The sequence below is a fragment of the Marmota monax genome, unplaced genomic scaffold (genome assembly GCF_021218885.2).
Source record: "Marmota monax isolate L192 unplaced genomic scaffold, Marmota_monax_Labrador192_F-V1.1 WCK01_AAM20220418_F8-fsc00083, whole genome shotgun sequence".
Taxonomy (NCBI): Eukaryota; Metazoa; Chordata; class Mammalia; order Rodentia; family Sciuridae; genus Marmota; species Marmota monax.
Genome location: NW_026692848.1, coordinates 5,951,491 through 5,970,582, shown reverse-complemented (window position 1 = coordinate 5,970,582; position 19,092 = coordinate 5,951,491). Strand labels below are relative to the sequence as shown.

Below are 19,092 nucleotides of genomic sequence, written 5' to 3'. Positions count from 1 at the left end.
TCATGCTGCACACACACACACATACACACACACATACAAAAAAAAAACTCAAAATGGATCAAAGACGTAGAGATTAGACCAGGAACTTTGTAACTCCCAGAGGAAAACAGAGCCAACACTCCAGCACACAGGCAAAGGCAACAAAATTCTCAATACGACCCCTAAAGCTCGGCAAATAATGCCAAGAGTAACAAATGGCATCAAATTTAAAAGCTTCTACACAGCAAAGGAGACATTAGAAATGTGTTTAGAGAATTCACAGAATGGGATAAAAATCTATGCTAGGTACTCTTTTGACAGAGGATTAATATCTAGAACACATAAAGAACTCAAAAGCTTTATACCAAAACATCAAATAACCTAATTAATAAAGAATCAAATGAAATAAACAGACACTTCTCAGAAGAAATACAAATGGCCAACAAACATTTTAAAATGTTCAATATCACTGGCAATTAGGGAAATGCAAATCAAAACTACACTGAAATTTCTTCTCACACCAGCTAGAATGGCAGACATCAGGAACACAAATAATAATAAATGGTGGAGACGATGTGGAGAAAAAGGAACACTTTGATCCTGTTGATGAGACGTAAATTAGAACAACCACTATGGAAATTAGTATGGAGGTTCCTCAAAAGTCTAGGCAGGCAACCACCATATGACCCAGCTCTACCACTCCTTGGTATTTACCCTGAAAAATTAAAGTCGTCACACTAACTAGTGTAATACATGTAATATTCCTGTCAATAGCAGCACAATTCACATAGCTAAACCATCTAACCACCCTTGATGTCCATCGATGGATGGATAAAGAAAAATGTGGTGTATATACACGATGGAGTTTAATTCAGCCATAAAGAAAAAATGAAGTTATTTCATGTGTAGGAAATGGATGGAACCAGAGACCATCATGTTAAGTGAAATAAGTGAAACTCAGAAGGTTCAGGGTCATATGTTTTCTCTCATATGCCAAAGGTAGAGAGGAAAAAGGAAAACAAAGTTGGGGATGGATCTCTTAAATCTCAAAAAGAGATCAGTAGAGGAAAGGAACCAAGGGATAGGAGATGGGGAGGGAGGGGGAAGTGCCGGGAGTGATATTGGCCAAATCATATTGTCATATTGTGTGCATGTACGAATACGTAACCACAATCCCAACTTTATGTACAACTATAAGGCACCAGTAAAAATAAATGTAGAAAAAAAAAAAAAAAACCCTCAAAAAATTCAAATGGTTCCCACCAGGAGAACTGAAAATCAGACTGTGAACAACTATTACCTTCCTAGGCAGCAATGAAAATGCAGTAAAGAAAGAAAAAAAATGTAGCCTGTGACATCACCTCTCATGTTGACCAGCACCTTTCTCACCTACAAATACCTAAAAGGCACAGGCCCGATTTCAGAAGTTCCACTCGTTTTGGCTCCTGGGAAGCTATCGTCCAGCTATTCGCCTTGTTCAGCCCTCTTACACGTAGCCAGCACCTGAATTCTTCCCAGTGTAATTCCAATACCAAGTGACATGCAGAAAACAGGGTCCATTTCTCCTGATTTATGAGGCAAAAGTTTTCAAACATTTTCTCCCAAATAGCAGGGGCTGTATGTGGTTAGTAGGTTAAAAGGCAGATGGGAAATTGCCCAGATTGCTTGGATTGACTTGGTGTGTGCACTTCTGTCTGACCCGCTTCCCACCTGGCACCTGCTGATGATACCAGGTAGGAGCCACAGTGGAACAGTGGGAAGACCTTTGCTGTAGGACACTGGCATTTGGGAACTTTACCCTCCGCCAAATTGAGTCGGAATTTCTGGTTATGGAATAAGTATAGAATTTCTTCTTACTGTGGCTTAAGAATTTCTGGCCACCAAAGAAACTTGGAACATGCACCCCAGGTAATTCTTCCACACACCAAGGACACCCACTGCACCAGCTGTTGGTGCCAAGATCAGCACCCAACAGAGAACACTGGAGGATGGCAGGCACCAGCTGGGGCGAAAAGTGAGGTGTGGCCCCGTGTTTGGGGCTGAGATCACAGATCAGGCTCTTGCCACAGAGACCTGTGGTCAAGCCCCACTCCATGTAAATTTTCAAGAATTTATTCCATCAATTGTTTGGGTCGAAATAATTCTACATTTCAACTTAAAATATAAAGGAGATATTCGACATTTATTAGAATTTTCTCCAAGTACAGAGAGAGAATATTTTCTTAACTAAAAGTTTTATGGTCTAGAGAGAAAGTCAATTGAAAGTGTCAATAATTCCAAAACCATGAAGTAAAATTCTGAAGACTAAAGGAAATTTTATGATAATATAATAAGACTATATTTTAACATTTTTCAGATAAATGTCAGTAGCAAAATTCTAAAGTCAGATATACTAGAAAACTACTTGTGTTTATATGTGCACAAGATGATTATTCTGCTAATATTATTCATGTTGAAATAATTAAGAGAAAGCTTTAATTGTACTCTAAAGCAACTGAATGTATTTTCCATTTTTGGAAAAAAAATTTTGGAAATAACACTATAAAACTAGTTTATAAATCCACTACATAATAAGCCAAACTTGGCCAATGAATAAATATTTCAAAGGTATATAAATTCTGATTATATTTCAATGCCATCTTTGACTCTCAACGATATACTGTCTGGACAAAATGTATTATGTGCTCACTCACCCTATCCATGAACAATGCATACAATTGCTTTGGGCTTTATGTTCTGAAATTTTGCATGATGCATATCTTACTAGAATTTATAATTTACAAGCTTTTGTTAAATTTAACACTAAGATTTGGAGATTTATTAATGTCAATACATGTATATCCAGGTCAGTTAACTATCCTTTAGTGTTACCACTGTAGGAATAAAACTGATTGTTTATCTGGTCTTCTACTTCAGATGGCCATGATCTGCATTGTTTCTACTTTTTCATTTGCCCCTGGAAATTATCCCACTGTTTTTGCAAGCACATCTGTGATTTCTAAAACGTGTTTGATTTTATTTAGTAATTTAGCAGGAAGCATTTCCTGATACTTGATGCCCCTATGAAGGTCATATGAAGCCCAGGACTATCTTTACTTGACCCATCCTTACATGAGGGAGGCAAATAAACTTCTACCTGTAACATCAGTTATTTGGTGTTTTCTGTGCACATAATCAAAATTAATCTGTTCTATTTTTGGTCTATTTATGCTGGAGAATAAGAGAGTAAGAAAAACACATTAATCTTGTCAAAATAACAAAAGGATGACCATCTGCTATAGTTTGAATGTCTGTGTCCCCTCCAAAATGCTTGTTGAAAACTAAATGCCAATGTGATGGTACTAAGAGGGGGAGTTCTGAGGGGTGCTTAAGTCCTGAGGCCACTGCCCTGGTGAATGGAATTAATATCCACAAAATGAACTTAGGGTTCACTATCATAAATCAGCAGGACAATACCCGGCCTTGAGTGTACAGGAGACCAGAACACACCACCCTAAAATATCTCTCTTTGGCTTAGGGATCATTTCAAGAACCTGCCATCCCCTCTGCCATGTGAGGACACAGCCTTCAGCTCCTGCAGGATGTGCCAACAGGACACCCTCTTAGATGCAGGGGCCAGATCCTCCAGGCTCCCAGCCTGTCAGTGCCGTGATGTTGGACTCCAGCCCCAGAACTGTGAGGAATACATTCCTGTCCTCTATAAATCACCAATCTCAGGTATCTTGTTAAAAAGGCATCGACCCATTGACCTCTTTATCAAAGGTAAGCACGTGGGGGGTTGCCGCCCGGAGAACGAATGCCTTCATGGAGGGATTTCACTGACACTGTGACATGTGGCTGAGAGCCTGCAGATGGCTCCAATTACCTCCAAAGTCCTTTTTCTACTTTTTAAAGTTTCTCTAAATCATGAAGAAACAAAATCAATTAAAAGAGTTTAAGAAAGAAGCAGAAGAAAGCAAAATGGGAGGACATGCAGGTACATTAGTCATACAGTCAAACCCTGATACAACTTATCTCAAGTCCCCGCCATCCCCAGCTCCTCCACAATGAAAACAAATACATCCCACAGTTTTGTTGTGGTCCCGACACTCCGCCATCCATGCTGATGTCCACTTTTAATGTGACACCTGCCCTTGTCGTTACATGTATTCCCCTCATGTGACACCCAGGGACTCTCCTTCTAAGGAGGCCTCCTTGCAGTGACTCAGACTCCAGTCCAAACGTGGCAGAGGTGGGACATGTGCGTGGGGAGGCCGCGCTGCACAGAGACTTCCCTGAGCGAGCAACCAACCACCGTCGCGCGGCCCTGGACAGACGCATCACAGTACCTGGGCCTCCGGCTGCTGTGGAGTCTCTCCTGCTGCCAGTGTCCAGAACCACAGCCAGCCCCACCGAGTCCGCCGGCAGCACGGAGCTGCTGAGGTCCACCCGCGTCAAGCTCTTGGGCTCCCTCTCAGGGCCTCCCAAGGCGGTCCTAGGCTCGTCCCCTCCAGGTGCGTCTGCTTCCTGACCCCTCCTCAATCTCTGCACAATGTGAACGATGCTCTGCTGTTCCAGGTCGCAGTTCTGTTGGAGTGACGTGGAAACATATAAGTAAATGGCAAGCACTAAATGCCAAAGAGCTACTTGTCCTCGGTCCCAGGGAACTTTCAAGGGCATTTCTGTACCGTGTCTACATCAGCAGTCGAAGGGACAGGAAAATGACAGGTGTGATTGATTGACTTAGGCACACTTCCCCTGCCCATGGGGGTCAAGGCACTTGTACGTGGTACTTGTTAGAAAAGCAACACTGAAGTGGGGTCAGAAACGGAAATTTAGGGATAAATGGAAGACAGCAACAGAAAGCCATAGCAATAATCAAGGGGACATGAATTTTCACCATTTTATATATACATGAGCAGTTTTTGCATAAGCACAGTGCAAATAATATGCTTTTAAAACTGATTTACCCTGGAAGTGATATGTCCTTTACTAAGACAAGGACTAGAGAAGGGACTGTCACGCACCTGCTACCCCCTCTCACAGAGCTGGGTCCTGGCTCTCAGTACCCCCCACCCCAATTCTCTATGGCTTCAAACTACTTCCTGCCATTCCCTCTCTTCTGGAGAGCGTGGAGACAAGATCTGTGTGAGGCGTAAGGACACTAATGGCAGCAGTAATAACCTCTCTCCCAGTGTCTTCCTCCAGCTTTCTCATTGCTGTCACAGAATCCTCTCAAAAGCAGTGACCTGGTCACTCTATGGCACCCCACCCCACACTCCTGCTTCTGATCTGCCTCTACCCGGGGGCACCAGCACACCCTGTGTTCTTTAGTCCTGCTCCTACCTCTTCCCACCCGCTGTCACACTGACTGCCCCCACCTCCCGCTCCCAGGGTCGCCCAGGGCAGTGCTGCTCAGCAGTGATCACTGTTCGGCATCCTTGTCCCCATGTCCAACCTACCTTCTCGTTTGTCCTGCTGCCCCTTCCCCCACTGCACCCAAACTCCATCCACCCGATTTTCCTCCTGCTCTCTAACAGAGGCCAGTCCCCGCCATGACTCCTCCTCCTAGGCACATCCAGCCAGGTGCCTAGAGTAACCCTCAGGAGCCAGCAGTTCCCTCCACACCTTCTCCCTCATTCACCGCCATCGCCTCCACGTTAGGCTTCATCATGCCACAGCTTCATCATTACGCCCTCTGTCCCCACCTCTGCCACTCCAGCTCCGCACACGCGAGGATCTTTGCTGAGTGCCACGTGAGCTTTTTGAAGCGTCTGCGTATCCACCTTGGTCAAGTGCCCATGCTTTCCTGCTGTCTAGAGCTCCATCTCAGGGCTCTCCTGACCTGTCCCTCTGTTCGCTGTGGAGGGTTCTAGACCACTCTTCATGTCTTCACTTCCTACTTCAAGAGCACACACCACAAACTTCTCTGTGACCCTGTGCTCAGCCCCGAGCCTTGGCCCTGGGTACGGCTATAGAAACGACTGAAATAGGGCCTCTCCATGCTTCTGCCCTCTAGCAGCTAGGGTCCTATAAAGAGCATCTCTGGAAGGTTCCAGCCCAGCTGCTCAAGCCCAGAAGTACACCCAGTGCAGACGGGAGCCCAGCCACAGAGAGGCCCAGGGGCAGCCGTAGCCGTGTGGGAGGCAGAGTCTTCCGGGAGGACAAGCTGGAACACACACCCTGGGCGACCCCAGACCCAGGAGAAGAGGCTCATAATGTATGGCCCTGAGCTTTTGGATGCTCCTAGAGGGAAAGTAGATGCAGCAGGAGCCCTTGGCCTGAGTCCTTCCACACCTTCAAACCACACGGCCCGGAGACCTGAGCACGGCACACCAGGACAGAGGCCGGAGGCCAGCCAGGAGCCCACAGCAGGAGGAGCAGAGGGAGGATCAGACCTGGCACAGCCTCAGGATGCACCCATACTGTGCCCTCAGGATTCAGCAAAAACGGTCCACATTCAGGGCTGATCCACTCACGCCATCCCTGGAGACAAAAGGGACGCCTTTCTCTCTCATCCAAGTCCCCACAGTCTTCGTCTGCCATGGTCCTCCTACAGCAGTGCAGGGTGTGAGCAGTACGTGGGGAGTGTGTGTGCGTGCATCCTCCAGCTTGATTTATAAATTCTTGAGAATTGCACGTGGGTCACCCTTCGGTGTGTTTGCCAGAAGGCCCCGCACAGCGAGCGCTCTGAGCCAACGAGATGGACTAAGGAAGTGAAGGACTGAGGAAAACAAGGAAAAAGTGGGAACACGAACAGCCAAGAGCTGTGTCTGGTGCACCCCAGGAACCAGGGAATGCAGAAGAAAGAGTTCAGCGGACTTGGGCCCTAGCACTTTGTCACCTGCTGTGTGACACTGGGGAAATTATCCCCCCACCCCGGGCTTCATTTTCTATCATGGACAACAGCATCTTCAGCTTGGAAGACTCTCTGGGGAGTCGAGGACATGTGCAGAGTGAAGAGAACTCAACACATGGTTGGAAACTGACAAGGGGCGCCCTTTCTTGTCCAGCAGTGAAGCCTGAGAATTCTATTTGTTTGCTCCCATCATTCAATTTTTCTTTACACAGAGAAGGTAACCTAAGCGGCTGTTATTATGTTAATATTCCAGCTTTCCGTGATCTTAAAATTAATTTTAAGAAATCCCTCATGCTCAGATTCTGTGGAACCCATGAGGAACCTGAGCACATGTTCAGAAACAGCTGAAATTTGACAAATATAGAAAAACTCCCTGTCCACTCAAATCCAGATTTTCCTAATGCTCAGGGTAGCACTGTAAAGGGGAACGGAAAGACCCCAGACAGATTTCAGTAGTTACATTGACATTTAGAGAACATATTTTCCCGTCTCCATCCAGGGTTCTGAGATCTTTAATTGCTTAATTTTTGACTCTTTCACAAAAAAATGTTGTTGATCAAGGAAAAGCTCCCTGTGCCAGATGGTTCACTCACACAGCCTCCAGCACAGCTCAATGCCACGTTAACAAGCCCCATGGACCGGAAATTGGATCAACTTCAGTTGGGTAGCCACTCCAAAGCCCCAAACGATATTTAGCTCTCACGACCATACAAGAAACTCCTCAGGTTCCCTAGGAAAAGATTTTTACTGGGAGGACAGGATAGGGCTCCAATATGGCTTTCAGGACAGGACAAAACCCACGTCTTACTGCTTGACCGTAAGATGGCTCCACGGAGAGAAAGCATGCAATGTCATTCCTTTTTTTCTTTATAGAAATTTGTTAATCCAACCAGTAAGGTGGTAGGCAGGCATTCATCATCTACACTGGGTCTTGTGCTGTCAAGCAGAGCTGCAGACCCAGGGGACTGAAGGGTCTGTGACCTGGGCTGTCTCTGACAGGACCTTTGATATGGAGATAGTTCACATTTATAAAATATCTATGGAGGGTTTTTTGGTCAAATAATGACCAACTCTCATCCAACGGGCCATTATCCAACAATATACAAAAAAAAAATTAATGTCTTTTTTTCTCCCCAAAGAAGTCTCTTTGATGGCATGTTGTTAGAATACAAACATTTCAGAAAGAAAGTGATAATCCAATTTTAGAAATAATTAAAACTTGAAAAACTCAACAATGTTCTTCAAAAATATTCTTAAAAGATTCCCCAGAAAAGGGAATAATGTTACTCTAACAAGAACAATTACTGGGACTGAAAAGTTATCCATATGTTTTCAAATACTTAATGGAGAGTTATATAAATCATCTCTAACCAGTTAGCATTCATACATTATAACAATAATTATATTAACAATAAAGGTAAAATGTACACAGTGTTTTTGAGGCACAACTGTCTTTTCATGGCTCCATAAGGGAGTGACTGTTACCATCTGCTGTGATCTGGATTTGTCCTCTCAAACGCATACGTTGAAGCTTAATCATCAACTTGACAGTATTGAGAGGGGGACTTCAGCAGGTGATTAAGTCGTCAGGATGGAGCCTTCACAGATGTGCTCAGCACCTTCCAATAAAGGAGGTGTGAGGGGCAGTCTGTCCCTTCCCTCCTTTTTTGTCCCCTTTGTCCTTCTGCTCTTCGGCCATGTGAGCATCAGCAAGACACCACGCTAGAGCCCCAACGCCAGCACCTTGATCCTGGACTTACCAGTCTTCCAGATGAGGAATGAAAGTCTGCTCTTGGCAATTGCCCATCCTAAAGCATCTGTGACAGCCAAAGACCCCCCCTGGAGAGTTGGTGTGGGAATCCATTTGACCCGTGCCTAACACATACAGCTGTTTGCACACTGCTTATCGTGGTCGTCATTGCTCATTTCAGTTCCACTTCCCAGAAGAAGAAGGTGAGTCAAAGAGAATAAAACTTGGCTCAGTGTCACCAGCTCCCAGCTGTGAAGCCAGGGTAGGAACACAGGCTGCCAACTCCTCCCTTAGCCTTCTCTGAATCTGCAGAACGAGTGGAGGTGCAGATAGGCCAGGGGAGCAGGGCTTGGTGGTGAGGAGGGGCTCAGAGCTCCAAGTGGGAACAGCCCAGGTCCAAAGGAATGTGCAGGAGAAGGGCTAGAAACTGGAAAATGAGGGCACAGAGAACTGCCACGGGAGGGGACCACAGGCAGGAAGCAAAAGAAAGTTCAGCTCAATCTGATTTAAGGTTGGTAGGTAGGTAGGTAGCTAGGTAGGTAGGGACAGTGGCAGTTACAGAGGACCCGGCAAAAATATGGATATGGAAGGAACAGGGCAAAGGTGGTTGGAACAAGCCCAGCAGAGTCCAAGGTGATTCCAAAGACAGAAGCAGGATCCAGCTTTTAGTGAAGTCAGCTCCCTGTGAGGTCCCAATGCCCAGGATGACAGTGCTTGTCACAGGGTACTCTCTTCTGTGCTTCTGTCCCCACACAGCACCACCTTAGAGAAAAGATACTGCATCTCCCTAATACTGCATCTGCAGAACCTACTGTGGTCACTCAATCCTGATACACTCCCTCTGAGAGCCTGAGCCACTCCATGGTCCTCCAAGCACACAGCTATTGTCACAGCCAGTGCAGAGGTGATGAAAGGCTCAGAGGGCTTCAGGGACTTGCCCAGGGGTCCAGGCAGGTGACTGGGAATGCAGTCTCATGCCTCTCAGCGCCAGGGACTCCCCAGTCGGGCAAGTCTAGGTTGACAAGCCCACGCCCCAGTCTAGACCCCTCTGCTCCTCCTGAGCCTACTTTGGTGGCCTGCCAGTAGGTCAGGATATCCTCAGCACCCTTTTTACTGTCCTCCAGGCCTGTTAAACTCTCTCCACACAAGATGGGTACTAGCATTCTGTCAGAAACCTCTCATGCTCGCTGGGTGTACACTGTAAAGTCTCACAATATTGGATTTGTATTTAAATTTTTAGTGGCACACATTTTTTCCCAGAAATGAATTATAATCAGCCAAGAATTATCAGATAAAAGTTTTCCTACTTTAATAGTCAGATTTTAATTTTAAAATTTATTCTGTCATTAAGAGATTCTTTCTTAGTTAATTTTCAAGAAGCACGTTTTGTAACAATTTATATTTTCTTTTTTTCTGATGAACAAATTGCAGCATGTTTTTTTTTTCTTGTTGTTTCTGAAAATAACTTCCAATATGTTTGTGTAAGGCCATCAGGGTTTCTAATAATGTATTTTCTATGCCAAGAAAAAAACAGACATTTCTTTAGGAAGCCATTTGAAAGTATTTTTTAACATGTTGGTTAGAAACCCTCTGGCTGATTGCTCTTGACAATGGGACAACACAGATAAGACAATGAGCCTGGAGAGGCTCAGGAGGAGTCAGAGTCACCATCAGAAACTCTGGTCTCACTGGTTCATGGTTTCAAACTCCAGTTCCCATACAGAGTGTTCAGTGACCACAAAATGCCAATTTATATTAATTGGGAGAGAATAAAAACTACTCCTTCAGCCTCATCCTTCCTTAAAAAAAAAAGAGAGAGAGAAACTTAAGCAGATTCTTTGTGATTTAGTCTTTGAATTATGTCCTGTTCCTTATGACCAGTTTCCATTATAATCAAAGATATTATGCTACATAGAGATATTAAAAGGCCCCCTCTCCAGTTGCCAAAAGCAGGGTAACACAATTACTGGCAAAGGTTGTTAGCCCCACACTAATTAGCCAACGCAGCTCTGAGCCTTGCCAACCCACGCCCCTCCCACCCCAGACCTGGGACCTTTCCACTGCTCATTAGGACCTATACCAGGGCCCTCGAGGAGACAAATAGGGGGTTCGCTGCATGGTAGCTGCCTTGGTAAATGATTCATTTGGGAAGAAAGGAGGTCAGTGCTGCTTGGAATTGACTCATCCTTGTCTGCTCTTTCCTAAATACAACAGCTATCAGAAAGTCAAAACCACACCCACTAAGACCACTATGTTTCCAACTGTAAACTTTGCAAGAAAAATCCCCCAACTGTTGTTTGTTGCTACTTAGGATAAATATTATCAACAAAAATACATATGGATCATTTTCCACAAAATTGCCTCATTTTTAAGCCGCTGCACATGCTTTATAGACATTCTTCTGCCACAATGCCCTTCCTCACCTCCGTCCTAAAGCTGTGGAGTCAGCCACCCAAGGACTGAGACCTCTGAAACCCTGAGCCCCAAATAAATTTTCCTCCTCTTAAATCGTTCTTGCTGGGTCTTTGGGTCACAAAATGAAAAAACTAACACATACATTGACCCTGATCCTGATATGAGAATATTAGCATTGGGACCTTTGGCAGGGTTGGAGTTAGGGGTGATGCCCTCATGGATGGGACCCATGCCCTTATAAGAGACATGAAAGCTTCCCATCTCTCTCTGCTCTCTGCCACTTGGACATTTAGGAAGAGAACTGTCTGGAAACCAGGAGGCAGGCCCTCACCAGTCATCAGCTCTGCCAGGGCCTTGAGCTTAGACTTCCAGGCCCCGGAGCTGGAAGCAATGAACACTGTTTGAGCCACCCAGTCTACAGTGTTCTGCTACAACCCCCAGAACCGAGTAGGACAGCCAGGGCAGGCTGCTGAAGACCCAGAAACGATACAAGTAAGCACAGGGAAAGGAATGGATTTGTTCAAGGTTATAATTAGTTGCTAGCTGGCCTGGAATCAAATAAATTTAAGTTTTTAAACTATTGGGTAACCCAGAAGATGCTTATAATTAATCAGAAGTAAACTAAAGTGGTATCAGTCTTGAATTATTGGCTATTATTAAAAAGATCCCGCCCCCTAGAAAAAAGCACCAAAACCTAAAAACTCCCTTAGGGGAAGTATATCCAGTTATATACGAACAATAAGAAAAGAGTTGAGAAAAATAAACAGAGTGACTTAGTTCTCTTTGTATTGCTATAACAGAATAGCTGAGGTTGGTAATCTATAAAGAATCTTATTTCTCTCAGTTATGGAGACTAGGAAGCCCAAGGTCTAGAGGACTCCATCTAGCAAGGACCTTCTTGCCACATCATCCCATGGCGGAAGGTGGAAGGGAAAGTGAGAGAGAGCAAGACACGGAACCTGCAGCCCCCAGCCCTTTTACATTTTGCATTAACCCATTCTTGAGGTAGAGTCCTCATGACCTAAACATTTTCCCCAGGCCTAAATACGGACAGCACTGTGGCACTGAGGATTCAGTTTCCAACACATGAATGTTGGGAGACGCAGGTAAACCACACCACAGGGATGACTTATTCTAAAACATGAATAGTTCCTAAGTCAAGCATTTGTCTTCCTGCCATCAAGATGCGTTGCCAAGCACCATCACACAGGCACCCTTCTGCAGATCCCAGGGAGACCTTTCCCTTGGCCTCTAGGTGTAGCCTGAATACCTGCATGGTGCTAAGGTGTGGTGGGGGATGTGGGAGGGGCAGTAAGTAGTCAGGCTCTTCACAAAGAAACCCGCACAAGCAGGCATTTGTATTTATATTTTAAACAACTGACATAGATAAGCAGTCTCACCCTTCTGCTGTAAATTTCTTAAGCTCTAGCCTCAGGTTTCAATTTCAGATATAAATACAACACATTGTCACTTGTGTCAGCTCCTCTTTCATAATCTGGTGTGTTAGGACGGCATGTGGGACAACTCCTTTCCCATAGATAAATGAAACATGCACCTGCTCCCCTCCCACACCTTTAAGCAGTTCACCTGCCTGAGGGGCCCTCCAGACATAACCAGTGGAAAGGCATTGAGCCCCTGTGGGGCCAGGACCAACTCCCAGCCGCGACGTTGGATGGCAAGCAAGATGCACGCCGTTCACTCTGGCCTCAGCTGGTGGTCCCAGTTAATTCCTCCCTGTGATCATGCACTCAGGAGAAACAATGTGTAAAGCCACCGGCCACACCAAGTAGATCCCTGGAGCCAGGCTCTCATGCTGGAATAGTGCAGCAGGTAGGGCCATAGGCACTAGGGCGGGTGAGTGAGGTGACCACCGTGTGGGGCAATGACCAGGACCACTCAGCTTTTCAGTTTGACTCTAAGACACCTGGTAAACACTGTCATTGAAGGGAGCACTCTTCTACATTCAGCTGTAGAACTTCTATAATGGATCCCCTAAGCTGTGGTAACAGGGCCTTCCCATTGTTATAATACGAATGTTCCTGAGGCTCACGGATGCGAGAAAAGCTCACAAAGGCTCATTTGGTCTTCACTACTGATAAGTCAATTGAAGAAAAGTACAAAAGTCCCCTAGGGGACCCAGGGAAGTGCCCCAAAGTGTGAGGGAAGATAATGAGAATCCCACATGACATGTCAGGCCACAGATTTATACAGAGTGGCCCTCCCTTATCCACAGGGATCTGTTCAAAGACCCCCAGTGGATACTTAAAACTGTGGGTAGAATTGAACCCCATATTCTCCAGAGGTCCACTAAGTGGCAGGCAGGTGGCATACACAGCTTGACCACGGGGGACAAAGGAATGATTCACCCTCCACACAGATGGAGAATCCACACAAGATCGCATCATGACACTGAGGATGGTGTCAATTATGCCTGAAACCTTCCACTAGTGTTCTCAGGGTGGGTGACGGCAGGAAACAGAAAGCATAGCAAGAGAACCCCAGGCGAGAGACTCCTGGAAAGCATTTCCTCTCCCAGGGCCCTCGGGTAGGGAGTGAGAGCCCATGTGGAGAGTGTTCATAAACAGCTCGGGAAGCCGTCTCAGGGCTCAGTCCCTCACCCAGGCGACATCAGAGACTCTGAGCACGTGCACACGGGAAAGGCAAGCACTGGCCTCTCTTTCTTGTTATTACTGTTTGGTTTGCTTTTGTGTAACTACAGGAAGCATGGTTGGCTGAAGAGAATCTTTTCCAAATTTACGACCATTTGTAACCTTAGAAAGTGACCCTTTAGGGAAACAGTTTCTGCAGATACAATTAAAGACCTGGAGGTGACTCATTCTGGATTTGGGTTAATCCACTTAAATCCAACTGCTGTCTTCATAAGAGGAGGGAGGATGCAGAGGGACGGGGGGCGGGTCACAGGGGATGCAGTGGGTGAGGACATAGCCCTGCACTTCCGTGGGTCCACAAGCTGGAGGAGGGGGTGGGGTCCCCTCCTGGAGACCTCAGAGGGAGCACAACCCCACCAGGATCCTGACTTCTGGGTTCTAGCCTCCAGCACTGGGAGAATATAGCTGGTGTTTCAGCCACTACATTTACTCTGCATCACCGTGGCAACCTAGGAATCTAGTGAAGGAGGGAAAGGCACTGAGGCGGAGTGAGCAGGGTGTGACAAAGTGGGGTTGGGAGGCCCAAGAGTGGAGAAGAAAAGCTGGAATTTATTACTGCAGGAGTAAAATACTTTCAGAGTCAAATACAGATGGGGGCTCCTCAGGAGGGGAGCACGCCATAAAGCTAGCTGTTAATAGCTCCCCCTTCAACTCCCAAAAATCTCCCTGTTTGAAAGATAAACCACATGGTCACAGTTACCCATGGCATACAGTATGTGCTCAATAAGTACTTTTGAAGAATTTAGAAAAAAAAAATCACAGTATTGATGCCACCTAATATATTCTGAGCTGTCTGCATCCCAGCTGCTGGTCCAGGTGTCTGCTCATTTCACTCTGCTCAGCCTCGGAGTCAGGCAGGCGCTCCATCCACCTCTTCATCTTAGTGAGGAGGTTGCTGGAGTCCAAGAAGTTAAGTCATCAAAGGTCACAACAGCTACAATGTGGTAAGCCAGATTCATACCTAACATTTGTGAGCTACGATATCAATAGCTCCCAGAACTTTCTCACAAATAGTAACATTTAATCTCACTGAAGCAGTCTGAGCGTCTGTGTCACCTCCCAAATCCATGCTGAAACTTAACCCCCCATGCAACAGGATTCAGAGGCCGCCTCTAGAGGTGATTGCCTAATGAATGCTCTGCCAGGAATGAATCAGTGTCTTATATAAGGGCCTCAGTAGGTGAGCTCCCCCTCCTGTCCCTTCTGCCATGTGGGAATTCAGAGTCTGTCCCCTCCAGAGCATGCAGCAACAAGCCTTCACCCTGGGGCTAGAGTGCAGTGCTCACCAGATACCCACCAGCCAGTGTCTAGACCTTGGACTTCCCAGCCACCAAGAACTATGATAAATTTATTTCTGTTCTTTACAAAGTACTCAGTCTCAGGCATTTTGTTATAGCAGCACAAATGGACCAAGACACCCACCTAATACTTTCACCAACCTTCTCTCAAGCATTATGTTCAGTGTTTAACAGAGCCACCTAGGGCTCAGGAAGACTAAACAAATCAGCCAAGATTGCACATGGGGTTTCTAAACTGACTCTCCGGTCTTTTGCTCATTTCAAGTCTGCATTCTGAATCGTCTCCCTGGGTGTTTGTAAAGTATAGTCAAGGTGGAGATCTGAGGACAGGGCAGAGCACGATGGGCATTCGACCACTGGCCTCTCAGTGGTGGCCTTTCTTTAACCAGATGAGACACTCCACTCTGGGCACAAAGCTTCAGATCCTCAAGACCCTCACCCTCTGCAGCCTCCACTCAAGTCAACCTGACAGGTATGACGGAGACCCATATGACTTCAGAGCAGTGGGGACAGATGAGACACCTAGCCAAGCAGGCTGTGGGGGCCCCAAGAAGCCTGAGGGAACCAAGAATCCTCTCCACTCTCAGAACCACAACCTAAGAACTGCTCAGTAACACTTTAAATCTAATTAGCATCAAAGCTATGAAGGATGAGTTCACGGCTAAGTGGGGAGGGAGAAGACTCTGTCTGCCCTGAGAACTTTTCTCAAGGGTTATGATAAAGGAAAACATATTGTACTATGAATGAGAAAGAGAACATGTAGGCATTGTGTGTCAGACGTTGACACTACCAATATCAAACGTGACATCAATTATATCTTTATAGGACAGGTCTCTGAATTAACATACAAATAGCAATCTGCTGAATGCCCAAAGGCACATGGTATTTATAAGCCTTGCCTGTGTCAAGCAGTTCTGTAAATGTATAAAAATGTTTGGAGCAGCATAAAGTCAGTGATAGAAAACAAATTTTAAGTGAAGAACTCATGAGCTGCTTTATTTCCCCTGGTTTTATGGTCTGAAACAGCAGCTCTTTTGCAATACACCAAAGAACAATGGGAAAGGAGGCAAGCACCCTCACAGGATGCTTAGTTAATCCCACTTTCAGGATGAAAGAATCAAAAAGAAGAGAACAATTTGGCAAAGATAAAGAATTTGTTGATACAAACTGATTTTACTGTGAGGTCTCATTGAGGGGGGACTAGGACACAGAACCTCTTAGAACTATTTTTGGACATTCAGGCTTAGCTAGAAAAATGCATGCAAATCTGTGTTAGCATTTGAATATGAGGTGCTCCCCAGGCTCCATGTGTTGAAGGTTCACTTTCAAAGCCTCAGGGTTGGGGGGTGGGTAGAATGGGTATCTACCCTCATGGATGGATTAATCCACCACCAAGTGATTCACACTTGATGGCATTGTTGGTTAGTGGTGGAAACTCTAGTGGTGGGGTCCAGTTGAAGGAATTAGGTCGCTGGCAAGCCCTCAAAGGGCACTTCTTCTCTCCTGCCCCTTCCTCGCTCACTCTCATGCTCACTCTCTTTCTGCTTCCCATCTGCCAGGAAGTGAGCAGCTCCCCTCTGTCATTCTCCGGCCTTGGTGTTCTGCCTCACCTTGGTCCAAAGGCTGGAACCAGCCAACCATGGACTGAAACCTCTGGGATATTAGACGAATAAGTCTTTCCTCTTCTAAGCTGGTATCCTCAGCTCTTTTGTCACAGCAATGAAAAGCTGAACAACATACTGTGGGGTAAAAATCTATTTCAAATATGTTTAAAATGATATATGTGGGAATAAAAAATTATACAGATTAATATCCAAATAACAAAGACCAGCTACCACTTCCTACCATAAACCTGGTGTGTACAAATCTCTATTATTAATCATCTATGTATCTTATACATACACACTTTCATGAAAACTATGGCATGTTTGCTTTTCATATAGAACATGCTACAGAGATTTTGTCACCAAAATTTTAATTATTTGCTAAAAGTTCAAAGACTCTGAAGTGCATATATTACTAGATAAAAATTATGAAAATGATTCTAAGAGAATATTAGTTATAATTCTACAACTATAAGCAAATGTAAATGTGATGTTTATTTGCTTGATTGTGGGCATCTATCATGTCACAGATAACTTTTTGTTCTCTGGGGAATAAAATAAATGAGCAAGAATATCATTACAATAACCCAATATGATCACCATTACCCTCTCCCCCTACAAAAAGTAGTGTTGTTGTTTTTCCTTAATATAGATAAATTGATTCTAAAGTTCACATAGAAAAAATAACCAAGCAGGATTATGTAAAAATTTTCTGGAAGAAGCAAAGACAGGGACTGACCATGGAAGACACTAAACATGACATAAAGCCCCTTTATTAAAACTCTGACATTGGAGCATGAATGGAACTTTAATTAATGCAACTATGGTTCCAAACCAGGATGCAATAAACACAGTTGGCACTCTGCACCCATGAGTTCTGCCTCCATGGATTCAACCAGTAATGGCTTGAAAATATTAAAAATTCTGTACTGAACATGGACAGATATTTTCCTTGTCATACTCAACAATATGAAATAAGAACTATGTACATAACATTTATGCTGTGTTCAGTATGATAAGCAATCCAAAGCTGGCTTAAAGTATATTGGAGAATGTTCATAGGTTCTATGCAAACACTTTGCTATTTTATATAAAGAGGTTGAGCATCATGGATATTAATATCTGCAGGAGTTCTGGAACTAATGCCTCATAGAACATGAGGGATGGCTGTGTTAATAAACTTAAGTATGCCAAAAAATATTGTAAGTCATTTTGTGACAAAACACACCATCAGCAAAGATAAATAACAAATTGGGAAAAAATATTTTCAACTTGTGAAAAAGATATATAACTCTTTAACTAGGAAAAGAACATCTAAAAATCTGTAATAAAAATGGATGATGAGAAGTTACAAACAACATACAAATGAATATTAAAAGAAGACAATGTAACGAGATTAACTTATAATCAGATGGAAGAGGATTGACCCTGTCTCCTTGCACACCACTCAGACCGTCAGCATTTCAATAGCTCGACAACAGCCTCTCAACAATGTGTGTTGCTGTTGCAGGGACAAGGGAACAGAACTGTACATGAGGGTACCATGCAGGCCCCACATTCCAATTGCAGGAATGTACCCTAAAATCACCCTCTCCCACAGTTATGAAACAACACATCCACGTGTCATGTTATGGGGTTCTTTATACTAGCCAACTATCAGACACAACCCACAGGCCCTTCCCAGAAGCATCAAGTTCTGTGAGCAAAGACACTGAGGAAGACTTTTGTCAACTGAAAGAGTGAAATTTTTAAAAGTAAATAAAAGTAAAAGCATAAAAGAATACATTGTATGGTGTATTTGTACAAAAAGCAAAGAAAATTATGAATATGCATGTGTAGCTTTATTTTGGGAATATAAGCATAAAAAAGATAAAAATTAATGAAAATAGTTATCTACTGGAGGCTAACATAAGGGGATAATGGGAGAGGGGTGAGATCCATGTTTCCCTAAATGTGACTTCATACATAGTTTTAGAGTCATGTAAATATTTTACATGATCAAAAAATAAATTTAAAAGGAGGACAAAGCAAAGGGGAAGAAGGTTTCTCATAGTAGCAGAAGGAACAGGCAAGTTGAGAGGCAAGTTCCTGGTGTTGAATTTGAAATGAAAGACCACAATGCATGTATAAATTAAAAAAAAAACAAAAAAAAACAGCACTTTCCACAAGGAAAAGTTTCAGACATATCCAAAAGTAACAGAATAATCATGCCCAGGTACTTATTCTTTACTCTTTCAACACCGACTTGCTTGGGCTCCGCCCCCTTTCTCTTTCCATCACTGCCCAATTTCTACAGTAGTTTGAAACAAATCTCATGTGATATTACTTACTCAATAACTGTGACAGGTATGTATCCCTATCAAACATGCATCTATCTTAAAACATACCGTCACAGCCCTGACCACATTACAATGAGTCTACCATGTCATCAGGCACCACCGTTCAGAAAGACAGCCATTTTTGAGTTGGCTTAAACTCAGATCCAGTAGTGGATACCTGTGGGGATTAGAAGAAATGTGTCTTATGCTTCTTTTTTATT

At 44.3% G+C, this 19,092-nt stretch overlaps 1 protein-coding gene across 4 annotated transcripts in view; it reads right to left on the bottom strand.

The window, feature by feature from the left end:
- Window positions 1-19,092, bottom strand: part of Prkn (parkin RBR E3 ubiquitin protein ligase) — a 1,229,219-nt gene that overhangs the window by 852,190 nt on the left and 357,937 nt on the right. For all 4 annotated transcript variants that reach the window (XM_046449311.1, XM_058580947.1, XM_058580948.1 and 1 more), the window contains exon 3: window positions 4,308-4,545. In XM_046449311.1, coding sequence (XP_046305267.1) covers window positions 4,308-4,545 — 238 coding nt within the window. The remainder of the gene's footprint in view (window positions 1-4,307; window positions 4,546-19,092) is intronic.